This window comes from Dioscorea cayenensis, chromosome 14, assembly GCF_009730915.1.
Source record: "Dioscorea cayenensis subsp. rotundata cultivar TDr96_F1 chromosome 14, TDr96_F1_v2_PseudoChromosome.rev07_lg8_w22 25.fasta, whole genome shotgun sequence".
Classification (NCBI taxonomy): domain Eukaryota; kingdom Viridiplantae; phylum Streptophyta; class Magnoliopsida; order Dioscoreales; family Dioscoreaceae; genus Dioscorea; species Dioscorea cayenensis.
Genome location: NC_052484.1, coordinates 2,762,029 through 2,787,024, shown reverse-complemented (window position 1 = coordinate 2,787,024; position 24,996 = coordinate 2,762,029). Strand labels below are relative to the sequence as shown.

The 24,996-nt window shown below is 33.4% G+C and overlaps 1 protein-coding gene across 2 annotated transcripts; it reads right to left on the bottom strand.

Moving 5' to 3' along the window:
• Positions 1–1,861: 1,861 nt before the first annotated feature.
• Positions 1,862–24,980, bottom strand: LOC120275443 (syndetin). Of its 2 annotated transcripts, XM_039282015.1 has the most exons (25): positions 24,623–24,980; positions 22,541–22,708; positions 20,360–20,434; positions 18,597–18,675; positions 16,900–16,964; positions 16,653–16,742; positions 15,564–15,653; positions 15,343–15,429; positions 15,104–15,187; positions 14,733–14,852; positions 14,062–14,090; positions 12,896–13,028; positions 11,374–11,925; positions 9,978–10,531; positions 9,840–9,903; positions 9,647–9,734; positions 9,357–9,538; positions 8,194–8,319; positions 7,973–8,043; positions 5,097–5,159; positions 4,579–4,651; positions 3,548–3,667; positions 3,385–3,462; positions 2,218–2,268; positions 1,862–2,124 (listed from the first exon to the last, which is right to left on the bottom strand). In XM_039282015.1, the coding sequence occupies exons 1-25, from the start codon at positions 24,830–24,832 to the stop codon at positions 2,014–2,016; spliced, it is 3,363 nt and encodes a 1,120-aa protein (XP_039137949.1). In that variant the 5' UTR covers positions 24,833–24,980; the 3' UTR covers positions 1,862–2,013. The 2 variants fall into 2 exon arrangements, with proteins under 2 accessions (XP_039137949.1, XP_039137950.1); XM_039282016.1 differs by lacking the exons at positions 18,597–18,675; positions 20,360–20,434; positions 22,541–22,708; positions 24,623–24,980 and having other exon boundaries at positions 16,895–16,958.
• Positions 24,981–24,996: the final 16 nt, after the last annotated feature.

The following is a 24,996-nucleotide window of genomic DNA, read 5'->3' as shown; positions in this document are numbered from 1 at the left end:
AATGAGTTTATTATAGTTCTAACAAACATGCTTTTCATTCTCTTTCATTGTCTCATTTATTGATTAATTTTGATGATTTTTGTCATCATTGGAAATTTTCTAGAGATTGGACCACTTGATGTTTATTTAAATCCTTGAAATTCAACTTGGTTGCAAAAAGCCATTCTATTTTTATGTGTTGAGTTGTGCAACAAAAGCTCACCAGAGGCTTAGATGCAAAAGCTCAAGTTTATACCTAACCCATCTCTTTTACTACAATTTCTCAAAAGATAAATAAATAAATAATAATAATAATAATAAATAAATAAATAAGAGGGTGACAAACGCCACTCAACAAATGTCAAAAGGACATGCAAGATGATATATAAAGTACTATAAGCCCACAACGGTAAATCTTTCCTACTCTACAACTTTAAAAGGTGAAGAATACAACTCCTCTCACAGAGGACCTAGTGAATAATATTACATAATATTTCTATATCATCACACAAAACTTATTACAGTACTGATGGTGGAAGGATTCAACCCTCCGTCTCCACACTCACGTCCACATGTCTTTTCACTGCACTTGACAATATGCAGCTATTTTTTTAAAAAAATAATACTAACACTATTATTTTTTTATCAAATTTTAATAAATGGGAAGGATTAAAAGATTTCAGCAACTTAAAAAAATAAAATAAAATAAAAAATAAAATAAAATAAAAGCCCTCCTCTCTATTGTGGATAAGGAATCAGAGAAACAAAAAGCATTTGTTAAATGATACAGAAACCACAATTTATATTTGATCTTTTAAGCCGGACATTATGTAAGTTATTTCTTTCTATACATATATATAGTGTTTCTTCCATTACAGTAAAATAGTCTAGGTTGAGGTCAGTAAAGCATATTGATATAAAAAAATTTAAGGATTTTCTACAAGTTTATGTAAAGTTTAGGTTTTTTCCCCCACTTTAATTTTGCTAGATTTTCACCTGATGTTAAAATAATCATAAATACAGACATATATATATATATATATAGTGAATGGATCAACCAGACAAACCTCTGAAGATGTTCAAACTAGACAATTCCCTACACCAATTGCATCAATCAACAAGAAATAACCTCAATGTCATTGTCATTCTATGTATTTTCAATATATAGGAATAAATTTAACATATTTAAATATATACATATTTATACACACACTGACACACACAGTAATAATTAAAATTATAAAATTCATTTTTTATCTCATAAAAAACATACAGAGTAATAATCTAATGTATTTAATACCTCAACTCGGTAAAAGAAACATATCAAAATTATATAGCTCTCACTTTTTTTCTAAATATAAATATATATGATAAATGACATTCTAACATATTTAACACTGATTCTCCAACTTAAAATTACATATATATATATATATATAAAGCATTCACAGAAATGTCCCTAGCATTTAAAAAAAGAATGAAATAGAAGAGCAGAGACAAATATATTTTACTATAGCAGCTAGAAAAACAGTAACAAACAATTGTACCACTAACCAGACGGATGTTGTGTTAAATTTTCAACAGTTGAAAATAACTTCCCTAAATTTGAAATCTTCGCACGTGCGTAGATGATTCATTCTCATATATATATATATATATATACTTAATTAAAAATGCTTCTTATCTGTCACCACTCGCTAAGAAACTAAGCAGAGTTTATAAGGTTTAAGCAAACAACATTCAGGAAATATATACAAGAAATCAAGCACTTTCTGTAAATAGGAATGAATGATATTATTTACCTGCACAACAGTGCAAATATACGCTCGATATTTTTACTGAAATTAAAAAAGAAAAAAGATACATACACCGTAAAACAATGAAAGCAGAAAATAACTGCATAGATGATGTAACATTATTGAGATCCCTATTTTACATTGCAAGTGAAAAAGCGGGCGAAAAAAAATTATCGAAAAAAAATGAAAACGAAAATTTTACATCCCTTAGATATATAATACAAGTATAAGAAACACCTTATGTGCTTGACTCGATGCGTTCCAAAACTTCCAACCTTGTTTTCCTTTTCCATCCTTTCATGTTGGCGACAAGGTTAACTAACCCGACGATTTGTGTTCTATTGTATTCCTATAATTTCGATAATGTAAACGAGTCATGATTATGCTAAAAACCATTTTCGAAAAAAAGGATGAAGTGCCGTAGAAGGGAATGTAGACTTACGGGATGAGCTCGAGCCCAATGAACGTATTCAGTCTCTGGAAGATAATAGGCCTGTTTCGATAGATAAGACGATGGTTAATAGAAATTCGGTATGAATATGTTTTCTATGGTGAATCCGAATGTCATCATTATTAAGAATGACGAACTATAGCTTAAAAAAAAAAGGGTAAAACCAAAAAGTAAAATAATGGTCTAAGAAGAACGAGAGAACAGGATATGTAACTAATAAGCAAAAAAGTATTTCCTCGAAGAAGTATTTATGGGTCAAAGCTAATATCCCACTAAAAAAAATACAAAATACAAAATGGCAAATCCTAGAATAAAAGAATAAGAGATTCACCAAAATGATTTAGAGAAGCCATTTTACAACAGTTAAAATCTCCTCAAACAAGTCATGCTCTACATTGCTTTCTTATACAGATGAATAGATTCTTGTGTTTAGTTAAGAGTTGAAATTAAGATTCTATAATCACTTAATAAGGGTTACATAGCATTTAGAAGTTCATTATTTAATGGCCGTAAGTAGATATGATGATTAAAGCCTCACAATGAAGCAAAATCAATTGCAAAGGTAGGTCCTAAACCTGGAAACTAAGATAAGTGTCCTGTAGTAATTTCTCAAGCACCTTCAAGCATTTAAGTAGAAAAGCCAAGTTGCAAGGCAATTAATAGTAATGACACATAATGCACAACTAGGACATCTCAAAACAAAAGTGATGCTTTCATTCATTGCATTCTGACGTCCTACCAATAGAAAATAATTTTGATTTAGAGGAAGATACTTTATTGTAGGTTTAGGTATTTCAACTAAAAGCCTAATTATTGATACAAGTTGACATATACACAACTGAGAAAGTATTGTACATGCATGATGGAATATCCAGCAATGATTTTTCTCATGTTGTATCTTGAAATATTTTGTATTACCGACGCCTCAATTAGACATATGAGATCTCAACAGAACTCATGAATCATCAATCTAAACATTATCCATCTTAACTTGTAGCCTAGAGGAATCGGTTTTGATGTGATGGGGCAAAAGCTTAGGTTCATATATCCATATAAATTGTATATATATATATATAATATCTAAACAAGACCCGACAATCTTGTGATTAAACATAAGTTCAACTCATATAATGGGTTCCAGATACATATCACAATTACCTTGATAAATGTTTCTACCATTTGCAACTTTGGCTTCACGTTTACAGGGACAAAGTGCTGCAAACCATTGATTAAGACCTGAAGAAAACAGCGTTTGCCCCCTAAAACTTTCAAGGCTATTAAGAATTACAGCACATTATAATCAAAGTTTAAGAAAGAAAACCTGAAGGTCTAATGACATTAGAACCCGTCCTTCATCAGTGCATTTCCTTACTCGTGATAGTCCTTCGATGAGTATTTCTGCAACATGCTCAAGTCCATATTCTAGTAGGGCATTCTGAACCTGAAGAGCAATGCAGAAAATTCAAGGAATGGCCACTACAGAGAACGATTTGCAGTTGATACTTTACAGTAATATTTAGTACATAATAAATCAGGACTAGAGAATAAAATAGAAACATCTGCTTTACATGTAATTAACAAACAAGTCAATATATAATTATCTGATTATCAAAATAACACAAACTAGCATGAATGGAACATTAGAATAATACCATGAACATCAAAGGGAAAAAAACCTAACATTCTTAATCACAACCTTGAACACTCAAAATAATGACTTACATGGGGTTATATAGTTAAAAGATAAAGGGTGTGGGATTATGGGAATTTTTTTTTCAAATATTGAGTTGGACGAAAAACTTTTATTTGAGCTGACTAAAATTTGACTTAATTAATACTAATAAAATATAAATATTTTAAAAATAAAAATTTACTGTTTCTAATAAATAATACATTTTTTAATGATAACAAGTTTTTCAAAAAAATAATTAATTAAATTTATTCATTTGAAAAATTAAATTTGTATAAAATTAGTTTATAACTTATCCCAAATTGTTTAGTTAAAGAAGTACCCCAAGCCAAAAAGGCAACAAGGTAGTTTATTCCCACAAATGCATCTTTCATTCTGAAGTTGAGGATACAACTTACACCAAAATCAGCACAAAAAAAAGACCATCTCGATAAGGAAAGTAGGGTTAGAATATTTTTAAAAAATGCTGCGTCTCTCTACAGGATGCCCCAAGAAACCTTATCTGGCTCTAAAATAAACTAGATAATAAAACTAATAATAAAGAACATCAAAATCAAGTGAAAGAAACCAGGCACAACAGAAATAAGGCATCTTAATGACTGAAATAATTTACAGATGAAGGAGATGATATAAGATAATTTTAGAGGTATATATAATGCTACCTCCTTAGAAATTCCACCATGTGCCAACATTGTTTTGTAATGCTTGTACTCTCCCAACAATAAATCAACATATCTATTGGCATGATAAAATAAATAATAAGAGAGCAGTTAGCATCAATTACCCTTGAAATTTATCAATGTAAATACCATGTTAAACATCTAAATAACTTGTCTCAAAAATCACAAAAAAATAAATCTCAATTGTTCCAAATTTCCATCATAAATTACCAATTTAAACAAGGATGATTCGACTCTTGAATTTGGAAAAGATTTTACAGCATACGAGTGAGAAGTTCTATTCATCATATAATAAATACTACACATGCTTTCTAGTATATATACAAAGACTTCACTAAACAACTTTCATAGCGTGTATTGTGCGAAAAATAAGAAATAACATGAACTAACAAGTAAACGGAGTAATGAAAGCAATACCAGTAACAGGGTTACTAATTAAGACAAAATGCTCAGGTTAGATAACTCTTTCAGTCAGTGAAGTACATGACAATAGAACTTACCCATTATGTTCCAATCCAAGCTCTTTGATCTCCCACTTAGCATTAGAGATCTTATCCACGTACCTAAAGAAAACATTACTTGTCAATTCTATCAAACATGCAAAACAAATGAACAAAAGACAATCCTAGCAATCCATTTTGAACTACATGCAGAAGCTTCTTGTCAGGTGGTTCTGATATTGCATTGGGACTCAACTGTAGGCTTCAACCAGACAATACGCAAAAAACACACCAATTAAACAGTGATTAGTGAGAGCTATCTGCTAAATTTTGAAATAAAAACTAACAGAAATAAAAACTAAGTACATAAAGATTGCATTTAAACCCCAGACATATCCAAGTTCAGTTAACCTATGGTTTCCCTGAAAAACGGTTTCAATTCCATTCTATCTCTTCCATTTTCTTAGCTCTTTATTCTTTCTTGTGTCTCCAAATCCTAGCACATCCCTTATCCAAGTACTTCCCACATGAGATATTAAGCTTCAGGCATAGTTATTAAAAGCTCAAGGTGCATTAAGGCAATAGGGGTTCAAATCACCTAGGCACAAGGCGCAAAGCTCAGGCACACAACTTTCCCAAGCAAGGCGCAAAACAATTTAAAATACTTAAAAAATTTATAGAATTCATAATATATACTAAATTTCATAAAATAAGAAATATTAAAGTTTAAAGTTCAAAGTTGGATAAAAAGAAATAGCAAATTATCAACGTAGGATGAAAATCACGAACTACTACTACTAGGAAATACTATTATGTCAAGAGATCCTAATTGCTAGCAAGTTCAACAGCTCCATCATTTTCTTCATCACTATTCTCCCATTCATTCTCCTATTCATCCTCTCATCTTAATATTCTTCTTCAAATCTGACTCCTCATCTCCAATGGTTCATATTTATATAGCTCTTAAAGACAAAAATAAATAAATAAATAAATAAACCTTTTTGTTTTGAACCGTTGAGATTTAATTTGGTAGTCATCTAATGACTTATATTTGTCCAGCTCTTAAAAATTGAAAAAGGCTGCACTTTACTAAGGCGCATGGCTTAGGGCAACTCTTTAATGTCGTGTGCCTTTAAGGCGACGAGGTATTACTATTTAGGCTGGAGCCTAGGGGGCCTTGTGCCTCAAGTGCACCTAGCTTCAGGGCAAGTTTCTTAGTTCTAACTTCCAGAGAAATAGATGTCACACAACCAACACATGGAGAGGCGTGTTTCTGGTAAAGGAAAACTAAGTATAATCTGACAAAGGAAAACTAAGTATAATCTGACGTAAGAAGCATTTATGATGGATTGTATAGCCAACCATATGATGAGCAATGAAAAGCTAGCATAAGAGGACTTGACCGAACCCCTTATAACAGTCTGCAAGGAAGACAACAAGGGTGAGCTTCAGAGACTACTAAATATCGATATTGACGCTGAGAAGGTCGATTTTAATCAGTATTAACAATAGTCAAGGTAAGTATTACACCCTTCACTGTACCTATGAATTTTGAAGACTCGGATGGATTTCAAAGACAATTGCAAATATTTTTTCCAAAAAATCAAAAGAAAATGATTGAAAAAATGCATCATGATAGAATCATCAGAAGTGGTTTGAACAGGAACTCAAAAAGAATTAACATCAAGAAAACATGAAGGTGAGTTGTGTCACTTGTAAAGTACAGTGTCTTTTTATAGTTTCAAACCAGACAAGAAATTTAGGCTACTTCCTGGTGTTTTTAAAAATCTCACATCCCACTATGCAAGACACTCAATATATTTAGGAAAACAAAGAAATAAATTTGAGCATAGCCTACAAGAGGTTTCAAATAATTTAGAGTTGGGGATCACTCCAGAAATATTACATCATTGGTATTTTAGAGTAACGGATGACAATTTTCAATATGATACATGCCTTTTATGGAGCAAAGCTGCCGAATTTTGCTAGGGACATTGAATTAATTGAGAAGACTAAAAGAGACTTACAGCTAGAGTTGTTTGACAACTTATGAGGCTAACTTAATTTTTAATTTAAAACAGAATCTAACTGCTTACTTCCACAGAAGATCAAAAACCAGTGTTTTATGGTCTTTGATTTGTCAAATTTTATTCGTGATAAAGCTTTAAGGTTATTGCACTTGAAGCAATGAACAGGACCTCTTATAGCCAGTTAAAAAGAAATCCCCTGAAGGCAATGTGAATGGGATCTACCAATGACATTGAGGTCCCTATTATACCTTTCACTTGAAGCAATGAAGGCACTAGAAATGCAACAGGATATCATTGTTTGACCAAAATATATGTCAATCACTTGAAATGCTGGGAAGGGTAGGGCCGAACATGAGTGTACAATTTTGAACTATTTTTTATTCGGTAAAAGTTCACATCCAATAGCTTGAAACTAAAATGACAAGCAGCATTACTGTCATGACACAACAAAAAATGTTGTTAAATCCATAAGAAAGAACTCATAACAGACGAAGTCTATGTGGGTGGGACAGAACTCAAGAATTGACAGGTCAGCAGATATTTGAGTGAACATAGGGTATGAAGCCAACATCCTTCAAGAATCTAGATTGATGGAAGGCCACATTATTTGTACTTTCAAAGACATCAATTGTGCCAAGATGCATAAAAGTTATACTATCCAAAAGCAAATGGCTAGACAGAATTACAAACACGATTTCGGAGAACATGTTACAGCACCTTAAAATAATGATAATCTCACAGAGACATAATAGGTAGCACAAAGGATCAAAATTTTGAGAATAAAATATTAGTATCAACATTAAACCAAATATGAGTTTTGCGAAAGAAATCACAGTATAAAGCTCATACTTATAAAAGAAAGAAAATAATATAAACATAATCCATTTGGAGGAATAACTATTCTACCCATTAATATGGAGAAGCATTCGTGCCGTGGTTCTATGAATGTGCTCAACCAAATCTGGAACAGAATCCACCTGAAACAAAAAAATAACATAGAAATATCCTCCATAGCTTATGTACTTAGACTCAAATATCACCTCCTTAATGTATGTCAGGTAACTGATACCAAATCTATCCTAAAAAGCTTAAAAAGAAGTAAAGAAAAAGAGAAGAAAAAAAAATACCAGCAATCCAAAGAAATCTTCAACCAAATTTGTACTATGCTGTACAAGCATTGACTGGAGATGAGCTCTTGATCTATGCAATAAGCGAGCAACAAGGGATATAGTCTCAGCAGCAGCACATCTCTCCTGCAACATATACAAAATTTGTAAATTAGTAACAAAGCAAAATAAAGTCAGATTTTCAATCAACATTCTATAAATATTAGCTAGGCATCAGGCAACAAACAAACATTACTACATGCCCCATTTAGAAAAAAAAAAGATATATATTCAATATAATGTATGCATAAGAAAATTAAAAAGGGAAAAGCAGACTCTATCAACTGAGACTAGATATTTAGCCATACCATTCATTTCTGAAGGTATGGGAAAACTTGAAACCAGAGTCCTTGGCAAATTAGTTTGTAAAAATTGTCCACACAACACAGGGATAATGCTTGTGGCATATGAACTAAGGTAACAAGAAAAGCTTGGGATACCAAAAGATTCACCCGCCTCTGGAGCATTGTCTGACAGCCAATTTGCTGAGAAGGTTAAAGTTTGAGCAGTACAATTATGTTGATGGTCTTAAGGCTTTGATCCATCCACAGCATTCTAAAGATCAAGATGTTGAAGATCTTGAAGAACTCAATATTGATAATGTCTTCTTTGACTATGAGGCATTCATTCATGTGAAAAAATTGCATGCAGTAAAAACAAAAAGGAATAAGATGACGTAAACCAAGACAAGCTGAAATACAAAACATCTGCATGGTCAAATAGTCCTGCCTAAGCTAAAACAAAAGCCAAGTTACTGGCCTTGCACTTGAAAGTAAAACTACTCATAGACACATTGCGACTGAACTGCAGAATAATTCCACAGCTCCAATGCAACTTCCTATATTGTGGCATAACATCATCCACCTTAATGCACGCCACAGGATAAGAAAAACAGCCTAGATATGCTAAACAGCAGCTATGTGATAATTCCATTTAAAACATAATCTGGTATGAGACAGAAATCTCAGAGTCAATATCACCAAACTACTCCACATGCGATCAGCATGATCAGTCAAATACTAAAAGAGTAAGAAGAGAAGCATGTGAGAAGACAAGGAACGAGAACTTTTCAAGGGAAAATTACTGTCCTATAAGCACAAAAATTAAAAAATAGAGTTGATTACCTTCAAGCCAAACAAAGTATTCGGTGCATGACCATATATTGTGCTAGAAGGGATAGTTGGCATCACATCCATCTGTGTGAATGGAGTATTCATTGAAGATGAGGAAGCAGTAGGAGAATGCTGAGGTCTGATCCACTGATCGCACTCTTGCATAATTTTGGATATAGCTATCTTAAGCCGAGCTGAAAGTAAGAAGTATGAGTTTTCGGTTGTGAACAAATCAACCACAGACAAATGACATCTCCTAACACAAGGCAGCTAAAGGTAACTCCAAACTACTTCTTCCTTACAAGATAGATTTCCTGATTGATTTATGTCCCGCTGACCAAATGCTTCAAACACGAAATGGTAGAAGATGCCAAACAACTGAAAAATGCCCTGCAATATTCCACAGCATGATAAACAAACTGGAGAATTTCATAAAAGTTTCACAAGATAGTTCAAAGAAAGAAAAATCACAATATACCAGAGAACACATATTACCTTGAAGAACTCAATATTGACAATTTCTAATTTCTGCATAAGCCGGGCATACTTGTCCATCAATCTGGGAGAGGGAGGCTAATAAGAACAATGACATTATTATACACAAATATTACTTTAAAAAAAGATGAGCTGTACCTTAATAAACAAAGTGAGGACCCAGTTTGTGCAGTAATTTCCTCATCATTTAACTTTGCTGCATTATTTTTTGGATGCAAAGATTTTGAGATCCTACTAGGCATCTGACTGTCTTCATCAATAAAGTCAGCAAGAAGATCTTCATCTTCATCTTCCAAAACAGAAACACCACCATTCATTTGATTTCTCTGATTGTGTTTTGCTGAAGTTCTATCATGATTTACAAAATCAACAATGTTTCTATCACTTAAACTTGCATCTGGCGATCCATTTAGCAATATGTGTGCAGTTGGTGACTCCTGGGAGTTTGATGTCACCTTATGGGAAAATGGACTTTCAACATTAAGCCAATAAGAAAATCCATCCTTCTGTTTGGCATTTACAACAGGCTGACTCAGATCCTTCGAGCGTAGCATCGATCTTGTCAGAGAATCACCACCAGAAGGCGCAATCAAGGCAGCGCCATCACCAGTAAGACCAGCCAAATTAATCAATTGCAATGCTTCTGCAGGCATTTTCACCCAATTCTCCTTCTCCAGAACCATTTTAAGAGCCTGCCAGGAACAAATAGATTGAATAACTTTCCATTAATAACATCTATAAATTAAAAAATGAACCTCACATAAAGAAGTGTGTGCTCAATTCAATGCAAATCTATCTGCATTTTAAACCAAGTGGCACGCATTGGCTTCACAGCATCAAAGCACCTAACAAAGCAATGCCTGACCTATATTATTAGCTAAGTGATCATCAGATAAAACAGAACAGAAGAAGAACATCAGTAATAATAGTATTTTAAAATATTGTAAATGAATCAAGGAAGCAGGTAATTTCCTATTTCATAGTATTTTAGAATATTTTAATAACAAAATTAGCATGCAGATTGACATAGCATGTATTGACCAAAAACATACTAAATACAGCATGACAACATGCAGTATCATTGTATTCAGAACTTAACAAGCATCATGAGAATGCAAATAGTCATAGATCAGTGGAGAAGAATTGCAGAATAGAGATGAAACACAATTCAAAGGAATTTCAAAATTGACTATATAATTAGATTCAAATAAATATATTCCACAGAATCAAAATGGCACTCAGAACTGTATAACAATGTCAGAGAGATGCAAACGAATTGATTGGATATAAAACACAACCGAGGTTTAAAGGGGGAAAAAAGATGCTCTAAATTAGCATATGCTGATTTGACTAAGACAATATTAGCTTCAAAAGAGCAGCAAACCGGAATCTACAAAAAGATTATTTAAACAAAATGCATAGGCATAAAAATCATGTATACCAGAAAAAAACATTAAATAACCAAAGAAACCCAATGATAAAATCACGAGGAAGAAAAGAAAAGGCTGAATGGTGATAATTGGTTATGACATACGTATATATTTTGTTTATGGAAGGCTGCCACATAATTTTCACAGACAATTTTCAATCGATGCCTGAATTCAGATGCTTCAACTCCACAGAATGCTTCACCAGCCAAAACAAATACATTAAGATCTTCATAGTTCCTCAAGAACTGGTAAGTGCTAGTGGATGAAACAGCAGAGCACGAGAGCAAGACAGAAACACGACTGGTCGTAAGTTGCCATAAATTTTTTCTCCCTCTCTGTAATGTTTGTGCAACAAATGCAGTGGCATCTTTTCTCAGCAGATTGAATGGTGAATCAACACTCGTTGTAGCAGTATCAACATCAGTTGCATAAAGAGATGTCTGAGAATTTAAGCATGTGGAGCCCATATTATCAGTCATATTGCCATCACATAAATCATTTGACCGATTGATATCTTCTGATGATGGTTCAGCTTCCAAGTTTTGACTAGAACATGAAGAAAATTCACCCTCTCTTATTCGGTCATTAATTTCTTCATTTGCATAATGAGCCTGATAGCTCCTATCGTCCTCATTGTTTAACTTTTTCAGATCTTCCTGACATAAATAGGAAAAGTAAAAAGAAAAAAGTACTTAGATCAGAAGTTATAATTTGGATGCATCTAAAATGAAATCCTGACAAAATAATTGTCATACATGCTATCTCCAAAATGGGCAGGTGAGGATATCTCAATTTTAACTCTCAATGAAATAAAATTAAATATGGAAGTAACCACATCTTAGAAACCATAAATATAAGTCTACATCACATTTTAATTAAAGCTTATGGTGTTATCCAGAATTCGAGATTTTAAGAATTAGAAGAAAAATTAAGAAGCCAAAAACATTCCAAGGAAAAAACTAAGATCCCTAAAATAGGAAAAATAAATTAAGTCCATGCACCCACAAAGAATATTCAAAAAATTATTTCAGTCATCCACTACAAAAGAAGATGACATTTTTAAATGATGAAATTTATTTAGCGTTCATATACACCAGTTAAACAAAACTATTGATCATGCATATTTTTCAAAAACGATTAACTACGTTCGACTTTTAAAGCATGTTTTGTGCTTGATTGATTTTTTTTTTTAATAGAATTAAATTTTAAATTATCTAATAGTGGTCAAACACTCATAAATTGTACTTAAATCACAAATTCCTAGGTAATAAAAACACCTACTAAGCATTGCCTAGCCACCTTAGTAAGATACTAAGATTCATTAGCAATTACAAGCCAAATGGCATACAAATTAATTCAAAATAGGTGTTTCTTCATTTCATGTTGAAAACAAAGCATGCAAATATAGCTTTCCAATTTCAGGTTGTCCAGTCTGAAAATGAAATCACTTGAGAGACTATGGACATAGATAACACTTCCCCATGATTTATTATTACACATTCAGAAAAGTCCTAAATTTCAGTTCTTGAAGACATCAGTATTTGTAGGAACATGAAGAAAATAAACAAAATCAAATATCAAACACATTTGCTCCAGTAGGAATAAATGTAAAAGTTATTCACTCACCATTTTCTCTGGATGAAAGCACATGATTGCATGATACGAGCACATCAATCTAAACAAGACATCCAGAGTTTTTAACAAACACTGGCGGAATTTAGATTCAGGTATTTGGACGCAAAGATCACTATAGGTAAATCTGGAACAAAGACAACTAAATTTTGTCATATATCAATTTTCATGTGAATTGTAAGCACAGCATTTTCACCAATTCAACCTACATCAGTCATAGACAATCAACTGAAGCAATCACACAAATTATACTGATAGAACAAATAATTGAATAAGAACCAACATTTACACCTTAAATTCGAGAATTGATATGGCATGAAAGATATTGTAACAGACATAAGTGTGCAGATAAACACTATGTAAAGCAAGCAAGCAAATATAGAAAAATATAACACAATATTCAATAAACACACATTGTATAGCATAATGGGTAGCATAATCCAAAAACGAATAACATCAACAACTAAAGGGTATTGATCTATGCCAGCAACATGTTCAGAAGAGAGGCAAGAAAAAAGACAGAAATTGAGGATTAACTTTATAATTTTTGCTTTTGTTTACTTTGTGCGTGTGTGGTTGCTTTTAGTTTTGGGACCATGGGTGGGTGGGGTGGAGGTGTTTGTGGTGGGCGTGGGGGTGGAGAAGGTCTCCTGTTCACAAATCTAAACAAAAATTCATCAATAACATCTAAACAACAAAAGTTTCCGATAAGAAAGGAGGTCCAGGAGATTCCCGTTATTATTCCAATGCAGAACCCATACAAAAATGATCTGTGAAACAAACAAGATACAATAAGATGACCTCAATATTCTGAACATTTCTGATTATATTTCTATTATTTCAGAAGTCCACTCCTACACATGATAGACATTGCTGAGCAAGAGAGAGAAATATACAATACACAAGCATGGAAGAAAGCTTAGATTGGAATCCCAATAACAATGAAAGCATTTAGCTTTTGACAATGGAGAGCCGCCATATATGTCATTAAAAGCATTGAAGAATCATAGCAATGTTTCAAAAATGATGTGGAAAGCAGTTTATAGTCGATGAGAGAAAAAAAAACCAGAAACCATAACCAAAGATTACTCTTTCAAAGGTTTTCTAAGAATGGAAATGCATCGCAAAAGGAGGAAGCCCCCAAGTCATGGTAAACGCACCTATTTCTCTGAGCATTATTTGCAATTTCCTGCAACATCAACTAGATATTTAGAAATTTCAGAGACAAAAATTCTAGCATGCATGCATGCATGCAAAAGAAGAAATTCATAGGAACAGGTGCTAAGAAGAAACATAGGTTCCTGGACCCAATTATTCAAATAAGTGGTAACAAAAAGAAATGAACCAAGCACAGGAAGTTTAAAAATTAATTAATTAATTAATTAAAAAGCCCTTAGCCCAAATGTATACCCAATTAACACTATTTCAGAATTGCAACAAAAGAGCTTTTAAAATTGGGTGAAAATGGAAACTTTGAACCCCATCTAAGTGAAGCATTATTAATTTGTTACCACATGGTATTTTTGGATTCCATTGATGCAAAGATCTCAACATCAAAAATAAAATAAAATAAATAACCCACAAAACACTCTATTCTCCCAAAAATTATGCAAAAACTATTGATTCAGTAAGACATTAATCCTAACAAATATATTTCAGGAACAAGACTTTCATCATATAAGCTTTCCGACCATAATAAAATATATTTGCCAATATTGAGCAAGACTAAATATTTAACAAAGAAGTCAAATGAACAATGCATATTGCAGAAAAAATTTACTTTACTAGTATGTGATACTTCTAATAGATGACTGGCTACATGCCAAACTACCTCATGTACAATGTCCTTCAGCACAGAATGTGTTTGAGATAGAACTTCCTGCATGAAGAAGCTCTGTATCTTTTCAGCAAGACCACTAACATCCCCTATTAGGGCATAAGCATCAACTGCCTACAAAAAGTAATAGACTCTCAACTTTGGTACACAAATAACTGAAGCTGAAAATTCAGAACGAATAAAAAGATTATCAAAGGGAATTCCTAGTGATACAAGTGACTTTCAATATTTTCATACAAAATGATTTTTCATTCAAAGAACCAGAGTGATAAACAACATATTCAAAGTCGATACAGTTTATTAAGTATCAGAAATTCGAGGCAAAAAATGAATGGTGAACATTACTACTCAGATGGAATACTGACAGTTACGTATCTTTCCTCCTTGAACTCCTGGCAAACTCCTAATAAAAGTGCATCTAGCTTTTGTAATGTTCTGGCAAGCCAAGCCTATAAACAACAGAATAAAAAGCCAACACAAAGAAATGAAAAATCATAACGAAAATCACATCTTTAGCTTTTAGAATGAAATTCTTATATGTGACAAATACATTACGACAATGCAATTCCAAACAATTTTTAAGCATTTGACCTGGAAAACTCACCTCTACACCGCGGCCCATTTCTTGAATTGCAGACAACTGGGAATAACTATCCAGAACTTGCAAATATTCTGATAATACTTGAAATGCCTAAAAACTATGAGAGGTGAGCAAGAAGGAAAGCAAGAAATGATGATGCATGGTAAGCTTTATCTTTTGTTCTAAAGCTAATATTCATATTACTAAGGCAAACCAACAGATAACGGAAAATATCAAAAACCAACCCGGAAGAAGTTTTCCTTTTCAACAAGAGCTTCAAGTTCCATTTGCATATCCACTGCATGGCGAAGCTCGCCTAGAATTGGAAGCATATCCTGTTAAAATTGTAGAAGTTTTAGATCATTTAAGTAGTTTTACTAATATACGCAAAGCAGAAACAGAAACAACAAAACAAAAGTGATTGCGGTACATTTGACAGTAGGCAAAATCAAGTCAACCTCGAGCTTCACAAGCATGTGCTGCCAAGAACAGGTTCTAATGAGATCCCAGGGAGCAGGTGATCCTGATCTTGGTTGATGGGATTTCAATAATAGGACATTTCTAAATAGCTCAATGAAACGATGCAGAATGAAAGAATACCACATCTTACATCATGAAAGAATGCAAGGGCAGTCCATAGAGAGCTAAACTTGAATACAAATCAGCAGGAGTTTTGTTTGTGTTGGAACAAATTGGGATGTTAGAAAACGATCTTTGGAATGAGTTTGTGAAAACATTTATCACAAGTTATTCCAAAGACTATGAGTTTTGAATAGCTAAATACTAATTGAAAGTTATTCAACACACAATTAATGGTCTGGTTAACAACAAATTGTGATTATATTATTCTAATTCATAAAAAAATTATAAAAAAAAAAATTTATTCTTATTCAAAGTTATTCTGCTTGGTTGCTAATTTAAGATAGGGTTAACTCCCAAAAAAACATGACACAAAAGTTGTTGCCATCTTCACTCGCATCAATAAAATGAAATCAGGCAATGATCTTTCTCACTAGGAAGAGTGTCTAGAAATTTAGAGTTCCACAATAACCATATCTAAGTTAAACCTTCCAAAAGTCATTTATGTTTTACATATTGCAATTCACTCTCTATTGACAATGAAGGTCCAACCGTTATCCGCCTTCAAATTAAGCTAGTATTAGAAACTCACTGTAACACTTAAAACTATAATAATGTGCACAATTATAATATTTCCATAAGCAAGTCATGGATATCATTACAACTGTACTTTTTAGCATGCATCATAATAGCCAAAAAAAAATGTTATTGTTAAATAGGAAAGCATAAAGAAAACAGTTACAACAAAATATTACCAATAAAGCTTGTTTCTTCTTGGAATAAGAATTCACAACAAGGTCTCTAGAGACCTCATTCATTGAAGAGACTATGTGTCTTCGCCCATTCTGTGAAAGAAAAAGGATAACCATTCAAATTTACTAGGATAAATATTAATAGAAAAGGTTAAACAAAAGCACAAACAAGAGAAGTTCAAACAGACATTTATGAAAGAATAAATGTAACTAGGAATTATTGTTTAGTGTCATTCAGTTTGCACCTTACCATGCAAATGACGCTTGCAACTTTCAGATCTTGTTCCAATTCTGTCACTAACTGCATCCCTTTCACTGGTACAGAAAAAGAAGAAGAAATTCACAGGCTGTGTTTTTAACCCAATTTTCACCATAGAAAAGTAAAGCTATTGCAGTTAAATGTGAATTCAAGAAGAAAATCAGGGCATAGTTTTCACAAATAAAGACAAATGCAAAGGGCAATAAAACTCTTAGGAGTTGGGAGCTCTATCTTAATACAGAAATGAGACATATGAAATGGCATGAAATAAGTAATTCAGTGACCAAAAAAATATTCAAATTGAAAATGAGAACTTGATAATACAATAATGCTTAAAGACAGGTTTGGTAAAAAACTCCAAGTATGAACATGAAGGCATAACCAAAAAAGAGATTCAAATTAAGAAAACTATTAAACTTAGGCTCAGATCTCAGCAAAACCAGTAGCCCTGCACTATAGCAAAAAGTTAAACCTCAATCAAGCAACTTTTACATATTAGATGCAAATTACAGCAGTTGAATCTCTCTATAGCACCAGATAATTCTGATGTTATTCTACATTTGCAATAAGGAAAAGTAAATTTTGTAAACACTTTGTTCTTCACATCAAAAGTTCACCAAACAATAACAGCTACATAACCATGAATAAATACTGCAATCATTCTAGGGACAAGAATAAAGCACCGTCTTCTTCTCTACAATCAACCTCAGACTCAACACATGAAGATAAACAAAGAAAACTCTGAAACAAAGGGAGCTTCATTCATAATAAGATAATCCAAGTTGCCTTAAAACTTTCGACCTATATGTACCCAATGATGATGCCAATAAATGAATGACCAACAAACAAGCTAGGTTTACCACTAGATTCAAATATATAACACAAAGCATTCTTGATCCAATTCAACTGTAACACTGACGTATCTCAAGATTTTAGGCCAATTTTGAAATATAATTGCTAGCAAATAAAACTTGAACTACAAACCTATAGGGACCCACAGTTGGCTTTGAAACAGGTATGAGAATGAAAACTAAAGTTTCTCTTCACATTGCCTGGTCTCAATGCTACAGATTAATCTTCCTTTGGCAACAAATAAGGGAGATTTATTGAGCAACAATGCCATCCACTTATAAATGACATACATATCATTAAAGAGATTGAGAAATTAAAAACTTTGCTTGGCTAATACTTTTAGAATTCAGGTAGACCACACTTTGCTAATACTTTTAAACTCCCAAAAACAGAAGCCTGACTTGAGGACATGACTCAAATATATGAGTTGCAAAAGAGTGATTGAGCAACTAAAAGCTTTGCTTGGCTGCTACTATTAGAATTCAAATAGGCCTCACTTAGCTAATATTATTATACTCCCAATAACAGAAGCCTAAATTCAGGACATGACTCAAATACATGGGTTGCAAAAGAGCGATTGAGCAAGTATAAACTTCAAATTTAGTATTCAAAATTTGACTATATTGCAAAATTAAATATGATACGAAATCATAATAGCTTAAACAAAACCATAGCATGTTACTAAAAAGAAACAAAATTTCCAGCTTACTAGTATCATTAAGTTTAAATACACTCCACCCAAAATAATGATCATTCATATATCTATTAACAAGTATTTGGAACTTCAAATGGTAAATCTGATCAACAAGAATTCTTCCTATATATAAATAGCATACCCATTTCTTCATGATGCTCCATAACATGGCGGGATAAACGTTCTGTCAACCTATCAAGTTGAGCTAAACGAAGAGCTGCCTGTCAAATGTAAAAGTATTTAATTGTGGATCAATCAAGTAAAGAATATCCTGCACCCCAACTGTTCTAACATATGGACATAAATTTAACAACAATAACAATGGTCAGTATCAATTTGCTCAAGGAAAAAAATAACAGTCAAGATAAAATCTGAAAAGGTAATGAACATGTGATGATACAAAAGATATGATGGGATAAGGGAAGCCAGGAGGAAAAAGAACAGCAAAACCAACTTATACAGCATATTTGTTGGGAGTACCTGAGAGAACCTAGCCCAAGTTATCCAATCAAACATAATAACTTGGAATAGGAATAACTCTTTTAAGAACTTTAATTAATTGAATTAAATATTGATGAATATAAATCATTAATCAAACTGAAAAAATATAAATTGAAAAATACCTAAAACTCATGAAATTCAATTAATTGAATTAAATATTGATGCATAAAAATCATTAATTAAACTGAAAAAAAATTAACTAAAAAGTACCTATTTATTTAATGTTAATTTGCTAATCATGTCAAAAACTCATGACAAACTTGGATTAATTTTGGATAAAAGTTTATTCAACAACAACAATAACAAACAACCACAACTATTTGGGGCCGGCTACATGAATCTTTTCCTTTTATGTTGCACTATCAAGGGCCAAAATATTAGATAAAACCAAGCTCAAACATATCATTTTCATAAAGTCTCTACTAAACAATTTTTAAGTCTACCTCTTTCTCTTTTACAACCTCCACCTAAATAGCTTCCACCTTTCTTATAGGGGAATCTACCAGTCGTCTAAGGACATGTCCATGCCATCTTAATTGATTCTCTCTTAATTTGTCAATAATAAGAATCACAAACTCATAACAAACTTGGATTAATGTTGGATGCAAGTTTACCCAACAACAACAACAACAACTAAAATTTAATTAATTGAATTAGATATTGATGAATATAAATCATTAATCAAACTGAAAAAAAACATAAATTGAAAAGTACCTATTTATTTAATGCAAACCATGTCAAAAACTCATAACAAACTTGAATTAATTTTGGATAAACAACCCTAACTATTTGGGGCCAGCTACATGAATCTTTTCCATCCATATTGCTCTATCAAGGGCCAAAATACTAGATAAAACCAAGATCAAACATATCATTTAGTAAAGTTTCTACTAAACACTTTTTATGTATGCATCTTCCTCTTTGACAACCTCCACCTAAAAAGCTTCCACCCTTCTTATGAGGCAATCTACCGGTCATCTAAGGATATGTCCATACCATCTTAATCAATTTTCTTTTAATTTGTAATTAATAGGAACCACTCCCGATCTATCTCGAATAAAAGTTCCCTCAACAATACAAAATTTGAATACCAAAATCCTTATTCCAACTAATCCAAACATGTCCCAACAAATTCCAGCCACAACCAAACACTACCACAGTTTGTAGGCAATATCCAGCAATGTACTTAATTTAATAAATAGCTTGAAACACTATTAAGTCAAATAACTGCCTAATAAAGGAGAAATCATCTCAAAATTGACAAAGATCATCAACTATAAAGGTTATTATTGACCAGGTTTCACACATGTAGGAAAAGGAAGACAAAACTTCAAAGACAACCCCAAAAAGAGGATTAGAGCAAAAAATTAGCATTATATAATGCTTCATAATGTGTATACCCACCTTCGTCTCAAAATAGTTAGCATCATTTTCTTCAGAAGGAATGTTTTCCAAAGCATACTTCACTGGGTCGAATTCCTGTAGGTAGATGCGTAGTTAAATAATAAACATATAAGCATAAGTACGTTCAAACAAAATTCAATTTGGAAATAAACTCTAAACAAAACACAAGCACCAATTTCAAGGATTTAATTGCAGTTTTAAGAATAGAGGTTCTTATAGATAAATCCAATAGTAATTCATGGACAGTCATGCTACACATCCATCATTCTTAATTAACGTTAAAATAGAAGTTTATTTTATATAAGCTTAGGAATTATCAATTTCTTATCTTGAACTTAAAAATCCGTCATATTTAAATTTGCTCTTAATTAGTTCGATAAATATTGTGCCCAGCTTAGAGGCAGTAACAAGTTACAAATCTTAATTGTTAAGATCTCTATTTACTTCATAGTATACGATGTATTTGACACCAACATCTATTGTTTCTTTGTTGTTTTTATGCTGATCAGTTTTTCTCAAGATCTTTCCAGGATTGTGTATGGTAAAGGGTGATGAACCATATCCTCCAAATATTATAGCATTGAAGAAGCAACTCTGAAGACTTTAAAATAGTGACTTTTCTTTCTGGATTGGATTTTTCTTATGATTTTGTATGCTACCAGATGCTTGTGGGATTTAAACTTTCCATCTTTTAATGTGGCTTTTCCCATCCTTCACACCTTAATGTCATATTCCTTGCCCCGCATCTCAACATTAGTGTCATATAGTCATGCGTCTTCTTTCAACATGGGCATGGCACTGGGGGAGGACGTGATCATGGTCAGTCTAAAAAATATAGATTCAGCATATTCTGGCATAAGTCTGATCATTTGGAGGGATTTTGTTGGCATAAACATTACAAACCTGATTGGATAAAGACACCTTCTTCACTGTGTGATCTGACACTGTTCCTAATGAAACATCAAGTGGTATGTCTCTGGTGTTTCAATCACATTGCCTCATGCTGACTTTGAACAATTGCTTAAATTAGCCCATGTTGATTCCTATGCTCCTGCTTCTTCCAACGCTCTAGGTACTGCAAATATTGCAGCCCATTTAGTTTACCCACAGTACGGGCTAATAGACCGTGCCAGGTGTGTCTATTATCCTTTTTTCACTTTACTACATTTTCTAGGCATGTTATTTTATATGTTCCCAGGGTTCACATATGTCTGCTATCACCCAACTGACTTAATCTCTTTATATGTGGTATGATTTTTCAATCATCTTCTTATGCCTTTTAAGATCAGGTCATGAAGAAAGTGATTGGCAGTGGACATGAGGCTAACAAGCTAGATTATTTGGACAAAATGGCATCACCACAAATGAAAACTCATGATCTTGCCTCATCTTATTCTGCTTTACAACAACATTCTTGATTTGGGCATCTTTCCTTGAATCAACTCCAATTATTTGTCCCTTCCTTATCATCATTGCATGTGTGAAGCTTGTTACTTGTCAAAACATAGATGTTATTCTCCTAGGTTTGGCATTTCTACTGAATGTCCACTAAATGCCTTTAATCCATGGCATTACCATTTATTTGTACTTTTTATCTATGTTTTCTCACAAATGGAATTGCTTTATTTATTGAAAGATTGTAACAATTCCATAAAAAATAAAAAAATAAAAAAATAAAAAATAGAGATCCCATTAGGAAGATTTGCAACTCATTGTGCCCTTTAAGTTGCACACAAAATTTATTAAACTAATAGAGGGCAAATAAGTACATGCAACAAAAGTTAAAGATAAGCAATAGATAACTCCCAGCATAAATAAAAAATTGGGATGTTTAATTTCTTCAATTAACCTTGAAAAGGTAGCTATCTTTTTAAGATGCACCAAAGGTACTTCGGTTTCCTTACACATTCAACCTTAAAATCAAGACCTTCAACGACAATTTGCCAAGCCTTTTTATGTTAATTTCAGGTATAAACAAAAATTTGCCAAATACAAGCCGAACAAAATCTAATAAACCATCTGCATATCAGACCTAATTGAAAGTGTTATGAAGATTCTGATTCTCAACTAAGGCCTGCTACTATCCTGATCCAAAATTATAAAATACATGAGAGATTGTTTATACAAAAATAAAAATTCAAATTTTTTAAAATTAAAAATTAAATTTTAAAAAAAAAAAACCTCTCCGTAAAATTCTTCCTCAAGCTCTTCTGTTATTTGACCTTGAGGTCCGCTAGCATATATAGAAGCTGAATCTAGAGAATTTGAGGGAAGGGCAAGTTTCTGATGCGGGGGGATGCCAGCAAGGGCTCGAGCAACAGCAGCTGCAGCAATTGCCCGAGCTGGAACCTGCAAAAGTTATTTAAGAAGATCTTAGACACAACTACCACAACATAATCATGCACAACAAAGCTAATGTCAGTAGTAAATTTACATAGACTGAGACAAAAAGAAAATTGAGAATTTTATGCTATCAGCTAAAAGTGTAAGGTTGTAGAGTTCATAACAAAGAATCCCCTTTAAGGACCAAAAGATAAAATAACAATTCAATTTAATTTCTTGTGCTTAAAAACCGTGGTAATGAAGCATATGCCTCTCATTTGATCATAACTAGCAAACCAAGTTACTCATGAAAGATGGTCATGGTCTATAAAATAAAAACAAAACATACACTCAATCATGATGACCTCCGAAAGAAATATTGACAGCGTATCATGATAATGCCAATCAACAAGGATGGAAACCAAATGCTGGTTTGCAAGTAAGGAAACATATCTCCTAAATCTTTTTCTTAGCTAAGCATGTCTAACCACTGTAACTTCACAGCCATTCCTGCATTCAGAAATTAGTAGGAACAGGGATACAGAGACATTAAAATATCTTGGATAGCTACATCGGCAAAAACTTCTTCACACTCTGCAATTCCTTAAGATGCATGCTATAGGAATCACAAAGAATTCATACCAACTCGTAAGAAACTGACAGAAGTAGATAGAGATGTAACAAATGCTGCATCCTGATGAGACAAGTACACCAGGAACTCATTCCTGCAAATGTATAGACCTATTTTAGCACCTTGAAAGAAAATCACTCATCAATTGTTACAATCCCTCGATTAACGACCTGATTATTATCATTCACATAGAATTGACCAATTTGGTGATGCAATTGAGCCCAAGTATGGCAGGAGCAACTAATTCAAAGCCTCAATTGAGCTCACAGTAAATTAGACTTACAATGGCTACACCACCATCAAAATGGAAAACCAATCACCACAACTTCACCCTCACTCATTGAAAATTTAGGTCAATCAAGTTAAATCTGATTGACAGGGTTGGGTTTGGGATCATACCAGAACTTGATTGGGTTAGATAAACTCCCATTAATAGCACATATGTCAATCTTAGGGGATGTGAAATCCAAAAAACATTAACAATCTCCTCATAATATGCCAAGCTTAGTGGCATCAAAAAAGGCTGAGTCGGCAAATACTGAGATTGGGGTTAAGAAATCCCTGTAAACAGTCTGCAGGCATTTGGATATCCTTACTTCCTTGCATAACAAATTCTTAGTTAAGCAACTTGCAACATGCTTAAATCCAAAATATCATTGACTATTTCATTAAATGTCTTAAATCCCAAAATCGCAACTTTCTAGCTTTAGTACCAAGACTAGAATATTCTAATTTCCCACACAGAACAGACCTAATCCAATATCAGAAACATAACTATTTCATCAAGAACTGAAAAGATCCTGCTTTTCAGATCTGACTCCCACCAAAGAGAGTCTGTCTAAAATGATCCAACTCATTTAGGTCCACTTAAGACGCCAAAATTACTTCTTGATTTCACATAGGGAATTTCAAAACTGGACTTCAGGTAATATGATCAGCAAACACTACCATTCCCAAACACCCAACAACCAAGACAATTTACAAAGGTCCAATCCTTAGATTCAATGGCCAAAGCCACTTTAAATTGCTCTAATAAAATTCCATAACAGGTTTCCCACGTCTAACAACTAAACGTTTTTGTCCTTCTATTGAAGCCACGAAATTATCATCATGCAAATGTGACAAACCCCCGCATACAATTGCAAAACGACCCACGGCATTATCTATCAACCTGCATGCTCATTTTCTGAATCTATTGCGTAGATTAGTGAATAAGATACAATCCCAAACACGCAGCATTCAACGTGAAATTCAGAACCCGCAAAGGAAAAACATAAAATAAAATATAATACAAGGGATCAAAGAAGAACCTCAGGGCGATCAGATGGGGGAGGGGGGAGGAGGCCAATGGATCGGGCGGAGCGGACGGAGCTGAGGATCTTCTCGCCGACCCTGGAGAGATCCATACCTCCGCCCTGGAGGAAGAGCAGAGAGAACAAGAGAAGAGGGGCACCAGGGATCTCGAGGTCCGAAATGGCACTGCCAGAGTTGGGGAATTCGCGAGGAGGGTCACGCCGCATCGCTCAGCCAGAGAGCGAGATCACGAACTCCCATCGGACGGCGGCACGGGCATCGGCGGCGAGGTTCGTCGGAGGCGATGATCGGAGAGAGGAAGGAGGAGGGGGAGGAGGAGGAGAGTTTCGGATCTGGAGAAGAGTGAGTGCTTTGTCGGTCAAGCGGAGAC

Bases quoted from the DNA above. Each gene is read 5' to 3' on its own strand.
- LOC120275443 (XM_039282015.1), bottom strand. From the start codon at position 24,832: ATGCGGCGTGACCCTCCTCGCGAATTCCCCAACTCTGGCAGTGCCATT. The intron at 22,709-24,622 runs GTTCTTCTTTGA...TAACTTTTGCAG, and splicing joins CCCCATCTGATCGCCCTGAG to GTTCCAGCTCGGGCAATTGC. The intron at 3,463-3,547 runs GTTTTCTTTCTT...TGTTTTCTTCAG, and splicing joins TAATGTCATTAGACCTTCAG to GTCTTAATCAATGGTTTGCA.